The sequence below is a fragment of the Panthera leo genome, chromosome F2 (genome assembly GCF_018350215.1).
Source record: "Panthera leo isolate Ple1 chromosome F2, P.leo_Ple1_pat1.1, whole genome shotgun sequence".
NCBI classification, from domain to species: Eukaryota; Metazoa; Chordata; class Mammalia; order Carnivora; family Felidae; genus Panthera; species Panthera leo.
This window is the reverse complement of record NC_056695.1, coordinates 7,311,390-7,323,627: the sequence shown is the minus strand read 5'-3', so window position 1 is coordinate 7,323,627 and position 12,238 is coordinate 7,311,390. Positions and strand designations below refer to the sequence as shown.

Here is a 12,238-nt window from a genome sequence, read left to right as displayed (position 1 = left end):
TGATAGCTCAGAGCCTGGAGCCTGCTTTGAATTCTGTGTGTGTGTGTGTGTGTCTCTCTCTGCCCCTCCCTCCGCTCATGCTTTGTGTCTGTCAAAAATAAACATTAGAAAGGGAGGGAGGGGTAGGGGGAGGGAGAGGGAGAGAGAAAGAGAGAGGAAGGAAGGAAGGAAGGAAGGAAGGAAGGAAGGAAGGAAGGAAGGAAGGAAGGAAGGAAGGAAGGAAGGAAGGAAGGAAGGAAGGAAGGAAGGAAGGAAGGAAACTCAAGTCTTTGAAATTTCAAAGTACCTCTCGCTTTCAGCTCAGGTGCAGTTGCTTAGAAGCTACTCAGAAGGGAAAGGAGCATTACCTGGTTTCTCCCGGTTTCCCTCATCACCTTCACTCACCAGGTGAAGTTAGTATGTGATTTATCGCTCATATGAATTACTGTGGATGCAGAATTGCAGGCCCAGCTTGTTGACAGGCCCACTCTAGTGTCTGCCACACTAGATTAGCATTCTCGTACTACCATCAACAGCTTCCTGATATTGAAGAATCCTATCAAGGCGAGGCCTTTTTGCACTGGGCAGCCATCCGGGGCAGCTAGATGGCACCTGTTTACGTGTCTATCTGTGCCTCGTCTAAAATCCCTGGAACCCCAGGAATCCATTCCTCAGATTCAAGAGAGATTAGGGGCTGAAGTCAGCCTCTGACCTTCCTATGGTCCTTCCCTATGATCTAGTACTTCTAGTCCACTCTCTCGCTATCAGACAGACAGACAGCCTGAAGGAAGACACCTGTGTATCACATAGACAAGTAGTCCCTACGCAGCAGGCAGCTGTTACTCAGCCAGCCACACTTCCATGAATTCAGCCATGAGGACACAGCAAGCCTCGCTGAATTTAAGTAGTTTATTGGACCCGGCACAGCAGGCAGCACAAAGTGCAGGTCCATACCGATTCCCCTGACCCCCGAACCCCATCAGGGCAATGCAGACTAGGGCGAGGTAACTGCCACTGCACACTGTGACGCGGGATCACACCCGAGGAACTTCGAGCTGGGCAAAGCCCCACGCTTATTACGAACTGCTTGCAAACCCGCCCAATCTTTGACCACAGAGAGAGATTATCTTAACTAGAAAACAAATGTTCTCTGAGGAAAGCCAGAAGACCTTACTATCCCTGAAGGTCTTCAGGAAAGGAGATGTTCTTTGCCTTGCAGTATCTCTTTATACAGATATTCTTAAAGTGGCCACGGATAGCTTTGCGCAGGAGACCCAGATCATACAGAAATGTGAGAGACACAGGGAGAAACAGTCCCCTGACAACACGTTGTCTTCATGTACACACCTCCAAAACTTCCCGGAGAACGCTGGATCTTCCACTCCAGTAGGGAACAGCGAAAAGACGAGGTGCTAGGAGAAGGTGCTAGAGCCACTCCCTCCAACCTACTGCAGTCCTGAGGCCCTTTACAGAAAGCCAGTTCAAGTCGTGATATGAAGTGTGCATTCCTGGCTCAGTTTGCCACTCTGCTTCTTCCTGTTACACCTGTTTGTTTGTAATGCGCTCCCATCAACCAGACTGGCAAGTGAAATAATGCCTTTGTGAGAACTGGAAAGAGTTGTCCTTTTACCAATACACATTACTGCCTTTTTTGTTAGAAATTGTTAACAAATGTACAAATCCGTAACAACTACAAATGTAAATTTTACCTCTGCTCTCGTGCAGTGCACAGGGGCTCATGATGTTAGTCAACCACAGTAAAATAACATAAAATGCACCATTTTAACCATTTTGAAGTGTACAATTCAGTGGTACATTCACAGTGTTGTGCAAATAATCACCCCAAAAGAAACCTGTAGCCATTAAGCTGTCAATCTCTCTTCCCCTCACTTCCAGCAGCCTTCGATCCACTTTTTGTCTCTATAAATTTGCCTATTCTGATATTTCATATAAATGAAATCATTCAATATTTGATCTTTTATGTCTGGCTTTTCACTTAGCATGTTTTCACAGTCCATTCACGTTGTAGCATAAATCAGTACTTCATTCCTTGTACAGCTGAATAATGTTCCATTGTATGGATATCACATTTGTTTACTCATCAGGTGATGGATATTTGGGTTGCTTCCGTCTTTTGGATATTGCGAATAGTGCTGTAAACATTCGTGTACACATTTTTATTTTCAGTTCTCTTAGAGTGGAAACGCTAGGTCACACGGTAATTCTATGTTTAACTTACTAATTGCCAAATCATTTTCCAAAGCAGTTGAATCATTCTGCAACGTATGAAGGTTCTGATTTCTCCATATCCTCACAAGCACTTATGTCCTGTTGTTTGTTTGGAATTTCCAGATGAGAATTTTATAATAACAATTACAGTTTTTCATTTTTTATTCAAGTATAATTAATATACAGTGTTATATTAGTTTCAGGTGTATACTATTCAACAATCCTATACATTTCTCAGTGTTCAAGGTAAGTGTACTCTTGATCCCCTTTATCTATCACACCATCCCCCATCCACCTCCCCTCTGGCAATCACCAATTTGTTCTCTATATCTAAGATTTTGTGTGTGTGTGTGTGTGTGTGTGTGTGTGTGTGTGTGTATTACTTCTTTATGCATTCATCATAAATAATGCTGCAATAAATATAGGGGTGAATATACCTTTTCAAATTAGTGTTTTCATTTTCTCTGAGTAAACACCCAGTAGTAAAATTACTTGATTATATGGGAATTCTATTTTTAATTTTTTTAAGAAATCTTTATACTGTTTTCCACAGTGGCTGTCACAATTTGCATTCCCACCAACAGTGCACAAGGGTTCCTTTTTCTCCACATACTCACCAACAGTTGTTATTTCTCGTGTTTTTTGTTTTTGCTGTTCTGACAGGTAAAGTGACACCTTACTGTGGTTTTAATTTGCATTTCCCTGGTGATTAGTGATGTTGAGCATCTTTTCATATGCATATGAAAAGCCATCTGTATATCTTTCATAGCCATCTGTATATCTTCTGTGGCAAAATATCTATTCAGGTCCTTTGCCCATTTTTAATCAAATTATTTGAGGTTTTGGTTTTGAAGTTGTGTAAGTTCTTTATATATTTTGGATATTAATCCCTTATCAGATATATCATTTGCAAGTATCTTTTCCCATTAGTAGGCTGCCTTTTTGTTTTGTTGATGGTTTTTTTCTGTGCAAAAGCTTTTTATTTTGGTGTAGTCCCAGTAGTTTAATTTTGCTTTTGTTTCCCTTGCCAAAGGAGACATAACTAGAAAAATGTTTCTATGGCTGATGTCAAAGAAATTACTGCCTATATTTTCTTCTAGCAATTTTGTGGTTTCAAGTCTCATATTTAGGTCTTTCTTTTCTGTTATTTTTATTATAGCCATCCTAGTGGGTATGAAGTACTATCTCACTGTAGTTTTGATTTGCACTTTTCTAATACTAATGACAGTGGACATCTTTTTATGCATTTTTTGGCCATTTGTAGATCTTCTTTGATTAAATGTCTATTCAGTTTCTATGCTCATTTTTAGTTTTTTTTTTATCATGTTGTTGAGTTTTAAGAACTTTTTATATATTCTGGGTACTAGAGCATGATCAGATATATGATTTGCAAATATCTTCCCCATTTTGGGGGTCACCTTTCCATCTCTTAATAGTATCCTGTGATGCATAAGAGTTTTTAATTTGATGATGTCCAACTTACCTATTTTTTCTTTGTTGCTTGTGCTTCTGATGTCATATCCAAGAAACCACTGACTATTCCAACGATATGCAGACATACACATATATTTCCTTCAAAGAGTTTTATAGTCTTAGATCTTATGTCTTTGGTCCATTTGACCTAAATTTTGTATATGGTGTGAGGTAAAGGTCCAACTCCATTCTTTTGTATTTGCACTTGATCTTAGCCAAAAGGCCGAGAAGCGATTCCATTCTTTTGTATTTGGATATCCAGTTGTCCCAGCACTATTTGTTGAACAGACTATTATTTCCCCAATTGAAGGTCTTGGCACCCTTGTCAAAAATCAATGACCATACATGTACAGGTTTATTTCTAGGCTCCCAATTCTACTTGCATTGTGTATAATTAAGTTTTCTGTATATTATGACAGTTTGACATCTTAAAATTTTTTTCTGGCTGGGAGAGACTGCGTCAGTCTGGGCTAAATTCTTAGAGATAGTAAAAGATCCAGACTACAGCAGACCTGTAATATTCAAACTAACCAATCCAGAGTCATACTTCCTCTTTCTGGCCCACGTACCCCAGGAGGCAACATTCCTCTGTCTTAATCATCCCAGAACCAAGTACCAGGCAACTAGAGACCACCTCTATAGTCCAAAACTCAGTGAAACTATTCAAATTAGCCAATCCTAAACTATTTACCCTGCCCTTCCTTGCCTTTCCCGTGGAAATCCGAATAAAGGTCATGGCCTAAGTGCTCCCTCTCTCCTATCTTCTGTATTCTGAATTCCCTGGTGTTTTTCTGTGGTCCTGCATGATATATTATGCCTCCTGTCTTTAGGATCTGTGAGTATAATGAAACTTGTTTTTCTGAGCCTCTCCTGTGTCTTTTGCACCTGACTGATCATCCCATAAAATATACAAAACACCATTCCATTGTTCTATATGTCAATATTTATGCCAGTACCATACCATTTTGATTATTGTAGCTTTATAGTAATTTGCCCAATCAGGAAATGTGAGTCTTCCAATTTTGTTCTTTTTCAGTACTGTTTTGGCTATTCAGGGTTCCTTGAATTCCATATAAATTTTGGATTAGTTTTTCTGTAGAAAAGGCATTTTGACAGGGATTGAATTGAATCTGTAGATAATTTGGGGAAGTACGGTCATCTTCACAATATTAAGTCTTCCAATCCATGAACATAGGATATTGTTTTACTTATTTAGGTCTTCCTTAATTTCTTTCAAAAATGTTTTATAGTTTTCAGTATAGAAAAAAAACTGAACATACAGGACTTCCTAATCCACCAGTAAAAAATGTAGAAATGAATCAGCAATGCAAGAAAGATGATGAGAATCCAGATTAGAGAGAGGAGAGATGCTGCCATAACTTAGTGTGAGGGGAAGGCGGAATCCATCATAGTGTCCAGGGTGAGAATATACTGACACATCTTTCTTACAGGTGGGTAACTCTGGGGCAGGGTCTCTCATGAGATTACACTCAAGTTGTTGGTTGGGGCTGTCGTCATTTGAAGGCTTGACTGGGGCTGGAGGATACTCTCATGAGATGGATCACTCAACATGGCTGTTGGTAAGAAGCTTCTGTTCCTTTCCAAGTTGGAAACCCTCTCCATAGGGTTGCTTGGATGTCCTAAAGACATGGCAGTTGGCTTCCTCCAGAGTGAGTGATCCAAAAAGAACACCAGGAAAAATCTATAATGCCTTTTATGACCTTGCTTCAAAAGTCACACACAATCACTTCTAACATTTTTTTTTTTGGTTTATTTATTTTGAAAGAGAAAGCATGGTAGAGGCAAAGAGAGAGGGAGAAAGAGAATCCCAAGCAGGCTCAGTGCTGTCAGCACAGAGCCCAACATAGGGCTCGATCCTATGAACCATGAGATCATGACTTGAGCTGAAATCAAAAGTTGGACACTCTACTGACTGAGCCGCCCAGGCCATATTCTATTTGTTAGAAGAAAGTCCCTTAGTCCATCCCATATTCAAGGGGAGAAGAGTGGGCCCACATCTTGAAGAAGTCCATGTCAAGTAATTTGTGGACAGATTTTTAAAACTCCTACACTGAAGAACGTCATCACCTCTTCCATATGCGCTAGTCTAACACGGAACCAAAGAACCACTCCAAAAACAAAAATCAAAAATCCATCATCAAAACCTGGTACAGTAGTTCCTCCTTATCCATAGAGGATACACTGCAAAACCTCCAGTGGATGCCTAAGCCTGCAGATGGTACCAAACCCTATATATTCCATGTTTTTTCCTTTGCATAAACGCCTATAATAAAGTTTAATTTATGAATTAGGAACAGAAAGAGATTAACAATAGCTAATAATAAGGTAGGACAATTATAATAATATACTATAATAAAAGTTATGTGAATGTGGTCTCTCTCTCTCAAAATATCTTATTGTATTGTACTCGCCTTTCTTCAGGTGATGATGTGAGATGATAAAATGCCTACATGATGAAATGAAGTGTGGTAAATGACGTAGGCATTGTGACATAGTGTCATGCTACTACTGACCTTCTGACGACATGTCAGAAGAAGGATCATCTGCTTCCACATCACAGTTGACTGCAAGTAACTGAAACTGTGAAAAGCGAAACCAGGGATAAGGGGAGACTACTGAACAACTATTGACCTAGATTCTTAGAGACGATGCAGAAGACAAAAATGACAATTGGAAACTTCCAATGGAACGATATATTTTACATTTTTAAAATTCATGCTTACTCCTCTTACACTATAAGTCAAATCTCAATTTAGATTATGAATTTTTTTCTTCAAAACTATAAAGTGAGAAAACTACAGAAAGCTGTATTTTATAGTAAATCTTTTGAAATTTGGGGGTAGGGGAAGTTTGTGAAATTGGCCCTGACATAAAGTAACTATCAAGGGTTTGGAATGAAAAACTGAATTGCTTTGGTTGTCTGGCCCTTCTTTTTGGTTCTAAGATATCACACTAAAGACAAGAAGACTTGTTTATGATTGTCATTCTCAATGTTGGCATAGTATTGTTTTTAATACCTATTTCAAAGATCTTCCCACGCTGTGTCATGCTTTTAGGTCCAGTATTGCCAATAAATGGTTTAGCAGCTCTCAGAGAAATGAGCATCTAACTCTCTGCGTATGGAAATAGCTAAATTTACAATCAGCTTGATGACTAAACAAAAGTTATTGTTTCATGGTGATAAAAACAACATTGTTTTGTAGAGTGAAAAGTATAAGCAAACTTATCTCAGAGACAAGTTCTTAAAATATTTTCCTGAAAAGATGTCCATGGGTCAGCACTGTTCATCCCAACACTTTCCAGGCATGTGAAAACCGATTCACGACTGTGAATTTATGGGATACTGAGCATAACATCAGGAAATAATGCTGCAAGTAATTATCACACATAAAAGACCTCCTGTTGCAAAGATGTCAGTTATGCCAAGGAAAATTACTCATACTATCCTGTACCTCCCTTGTTGAGGACTGCTCATTCTACTTTATATATTAAAGGACTAGCATATTAAGATGCTAGAAATGCTTCGGGGTAAAAAGTTTCTCTTTTCCATATGTACCAGTTAGTGTGGTCTACACAGGAACTCACATATTTGACTACAGGGCAAGAACTCAGTTGGAGCTGTCGGAGCATCAATTCTTTCTGATGGCTGTCTGGGCTTTCTTGTAGCAGGAGGACTGGCTTCCAAGAGGAATTAATCCAAGAGACAAAGGTAGAAGATACGGATTTTGCAAGTTACAGTGTTGTCCCATCTGCACTGTATCAGTCAAGCTGTGTAGAAAGGCTTGACCCAGTAAAGGGTAAGTAAGGAAATGAATTCCACTTCTTGATGTGGAAGTGGCAAGGTCCCTTTACACATTAGGTTGTATGATGAGTGTTAGAAGACAATCCTCCCTACATCTGTCATTCTCCTGCAGAGGCCGGCCCTCTGAATAAAGACACTTACAAAAGGTTTATATAAGGAAACAATCCGTCATAATAAAGCTTAGAGATCTCTCCCCCTCCACTTCCTTTCCCTTACCTCTCTTCTCCTCTTCTCTCATCTCTCTCCCTCCCTCTCTTCCTTTCCTTCTCTCTCCTTCTCTTTCTCTCTCTCTCTCTCTCTCTCTCTCTCTCTCTCTCTCTCCTCTCGCTCCCAGGAGAATAAAAAGGTAAAGGCCTTTCCTTCCCTTCCCTGGAGAAGATTTATGTTCCAGAATAAAAAAAGGTGTTGTCTGTCTCCTTTCTCTCTGTCTCTGTCTCTCTTGCTCTTTTTCTGAAAGGAAGGATGGGCAACCCTACATAAGACCAGAGTTTCCTGATTTGGGGGATTTCTCCCCTTTAACGCACCCACCCACATATGCAGGTTCCATCAAGCCTTCACCTCAAATGCTGTGGGATTCAGACTTGGGGAACCAAGCAAGATGTTGCTCTGGCTGCTGCACTTGCTGTGGGAAATGAATGGTCTTGGTCTTTGACTGTACTCTCATGTTTTCTGAAAACAGGGCAAAACTTAGATCCTTCACAGTTTCTGATTTAACAATAGCAGATACTTTTGCGACCACATTTGGAAATACAATATACTATATTCAATAAGGAAAAAACCACCAGCCCCAGGGTCCTGGATATAAAGGGCCACTTTGAATGATCTAAGTAGGTAAATCATTCCAAATGGGAACCAACAGGTAAAGAAAATGTCTAAGGGATAGATTAATTTTGGAAAGAGAAGCTACTAGGAAGTATTCTTAGCCTTCCACGTATTTTCATAGAGGAGAAAACTGGATGATTCCTTGGGATCTCTAATATAAGGTAGAGGACGTTACATTTTGAGGAAAAATCTCCAGCATATCTTAGAGGCTATTAAACAACATGGTTTCTAACAAAGTACAGCAAAGTCATATTCACAGACGCAGCTGGAAAATTTTGCTTAAATACTAAATTTGTTTCAAAAAGAGTTAGAGGTTTGGGTTTATAGTCAAAGATCTAACATAATCAGTTTGCCCCTTCTTCATTAGTTCTTATGGTCATGGCATCACTAAACGTCAAATCTAGACTTTCTTTGCCTAGTTCTTCCTCTGTATCTTTATGATGGCACTAGCTACCAAGAAAAAAGAAAAACCAAATCATTATTAGAATCGTATGTGTTTGTCCTCGTTTTTAGGTTGTGACCCTCTGGAATTCAGAATACTGTCTTAGTTATTTCTGTGGCCCTCAAATTATTTAACATAGTGTTTTGAACAGAATAGTCACTCAATATTTAGTAGAACCAATCTAATTCCTTAATGGCCATACCATTCAAGAGCTCAATTTTGTGAACAATTAATGTTAATTGCCTACATTTTATTCTTCAATTTATAGCAAATATAAGTTTTTTCATGATGTACTGTTCCGCAAAATGACATCATCTGCCCGGATTTAAAGCGTGTCACGAGTGATTATTTGTATTAGTGTAAGTCGTGAATTGTTTCAATGGCCTAATACTGGTGTAAAGCCATGTGAAAAGAAGCAAAACCATAAATTAAACTGCCTTCCTCTAGTTCCCAAAACTGCCACAGCACCAGCTGCTTTGCCAAATGACTTTACCGCATTTGTCTGTCTTCTCTCCAAGTGCATCAACTGTGCCATCTGGATGCAGACGGACAAACCCTCCAGTGAGCTTGTTGTAGAACTGAAGAGTATTTCCTTTCATAAACTTCCATCTTTCTGCAGCCCACTTAATATGAAAACAAAACAAAACAAAAACACCAACATGAGAAGACAAAGAGAACATTATATACTGTTTTTGTTTTAACACATCAAATAGCAATTTGGACACTATTGATACCAAATAATTTAAGGCCAAAAGTAAAATCTTACTGTTTCTTTTCTACTAAGTTCTAGCTTCTGCCCTGAAGGTATAAAGGAAAGAGAAAATCATTAATTTCAGCAGAGTCATGCTTTCCTCAATCATCGTAAGAGAACCTTCCCAGCAATGTGCATATAAGACACTCACGCACAAAAATGATACTGTTATCCCTGGCATACAGTTCTCTGGCAATTTTACCATCATCTTCCCCTTGATCCAGCCATCTATGGAAAGAAAAATATATCAGGAATATTGTGGCTTTACACTTACACTGAGCACTGGCAATTATGGAATCAAGTCAGAAATAACGGGTAACAGGAACTGCAAAAAGTCATAGGTATCTTGTTGGCACATGCAGAGCAGAAAATGGAAAAGGGAATGCAGGAAGTGACTAAGAAAGTGCAAGGGAGGGAGGAGAAGCTGCCATCAGATTATGGGAGAGGTATCTGCTTCCCCTAACCCACAGGTCAGTCGGTCAGTTAGCTGGTCAAGGTCACAGATCTTACACCCCCTGCACCAGTTATTAAATTCCTGGTTTTAAGCCATCAACTACATTTCAAACTACAGTCAGTTATTTCATAAACGCCTATTATTGGTTCCATAGGGAAAGAGGCAGGAGAGTGCTGAAAGAAAGAGCAAATCTATCACCACTTTGGAAGAATAACCCAAAAATCAAGGCCTAGTGACAGTAAGTCAGCAAAGCCATCATTGTATAAAAAGCCACATGCAACATTTATTTTGTACATTTATTATAACCGAGCTTAATTTGTGACCTAGTCCACAGGGGATCAGTTTTCTTGCCAGGGACTTTCATTCTCATAGGAGAAATCATATTTTTTTAAATCTTTCCAGGTAAACCAAGGAAGATTTAATCATATTTTTTAAATCTACCTTAATTTAATGAGAAAAATTTAAACTTACATCAAGAATGATGATAAACATATTGTATATCTTTCTAAATAGAAGCAGATGCCCCTAAAATTAATCTTCAAAAAAGTTACCCAGCAAAGCATTAGTGACCAGGAATAAGTGAATAAGCTATCCATTGCTCCAAAATACATGAACTTGGAACTAATATGAAATGAATCTGATGAATGTAAAAGCAAACCTACACACCTGTGACAGAAGAAGGCATATTCGCGGTTTGTTGTGGGATCCTTGATTACAACATCATCAAGAAACCAGCCATTTCCTAAACACAGATTAAAAGAAAGAAAAGTGTAAATATGTATGGCCTAGGTATTACTTGAAATTTTGAAAAGATGTCCTGGCTTCCAAATATATGTGAAGGCTTTATGTACTGTAAAGCTTTAATACTTCAAATAAAGCAAAATATAAGAAAAGCTATAAGAAGCATTTAAAAATATTTCTTATATATGTAACAAAAGCACAACATGTTTTAAGGTTTCATGTTTTATGATATCTACCTCAATATTATTTTCCAAGAAGTTTGAAAACAGACCAATTCAACAATTTCTCTTGATTTCATAAACTGTTATTTATATCCCTGGACCTAAGATCTTCCAAAAAATATATACCTAATGAGCTAGCAATACTTTGTATTTCTAAAACATACACATAAAGTTAATTAAAGTTCAAATCTGAATCAAGTATATATTTTGCTAATCCAGAAAATGAACTTTTAGATACTCTGTTGAAGCACACAGACTGAGCCGGTATACATGAAGACAGTCATTTCCTGTTAAATATTTGATTTTATATTAATTTGAAAACTGGAGTTAGTTAAGATATAATTTAATTTTACTTATAGATAAAATGGAATATTTTAACCAGTCACAGTAGTTTCATCTATACAAAAGAGTCAGCTCAAAATCTATACTCTTCTAATCAAATATCCTTGAGTTTATGAGTTAATAACTAATAACTAGAGGATGAAACTTTTTTTTAAATGTGTTTATTTTTGAGATAGAGACAGAGACAGAGACAGAGTGTGAGCAGGGGAGGGGCAGAGCGAGAGGGAGACACAGAATCCGAAGCAGGCTCCAGGCTCCGAGCTGTCAGCACAGAGCCTGATGTGGGGCTCGAACTCACAGAGTTGTGGGATCACGACCGGAGTCAAAGTCGGACGCCTAACCAAGTTGAGCCACCAGGTGCCCCTAGGATGAAACTCTTTTAACAAAGCATTCAAGGGCCTTCATTGCCTGGCTTCTGCTTACTCTTTAACTTCATCCCATATTATGTACTCCCATCATGGAACCATGCCAAATTGCTCATAGTTCCCAGATCAGCATGCATCAAGGAGGGATTAGAAAAACACAGATTGCTGGGCCTCACACCGAGTTTCTGATGCAGTAGCCCTGGGATTAGCAACCTAAGGGGACTAACTGTCCCAGTCTGCCCTGGAAAGAGGGGTTTCCCAGGATGTTCCTATACTGGCAAACAGTGTTTCCACTAAACACTAAAGTGTTTAGTTTCAGTGCTAAAACCAGGAGAGTCCCAGGCAAACCAGAATTATTGGTCGTCATATAAAAGAAACCAAGAATGGAATTTTTAACGACATCCCAGGCAATGCTGATGATCCAGGAACCACTTTGAAAACCACTGCCATAGATAGTGGATATTCAAAATTTACACATGGTGCTCCATCACCCATGCCATTCTGTATGCCTAAAATGCCATCCCCAAAATGCTTTATTTCATTTTTTTATTAAAAAAAATAGAATTACTTGTCTCCTTTAAGGAAAATTAAAATGT

The 12,238-nt window shown here is 38.7% G+C and overlaps 1 protein-coding gene across 1 annotated transcript in view; it reads right to left on the bottom strand.

Moving 5' to 3' along the window:
- The window catches only part of LOC122210853, a 53,664-nt gene extending 43,292 nt beyond the window's left edge, over nt 1–10,372 (bottom strand). The window contains exons 1-3 of the mRNA XM_042923783.1: nt 9,671–10,372; nt 9,535–9,566; nt 9,262–9,391 (exon numbers count right to left, since the gene is read on the bottom strand). Of these exons, the coding sequence (XP_042779717.1) occupies nt 9,262–9,367 (106 nt within the window). The 5' untranslated portion in view covers nt 9,368–9,391; nt 9,535–9,566; nt 9,671–10,372. The remainder of the gene's footprint in view (nt 1–9,261; nt 9,392–9,534; nt 9,567–9,670) is intronic.
- Between the last annotated feature and the right edge of the window lie 1,866 nt (nt 10,373–12,238).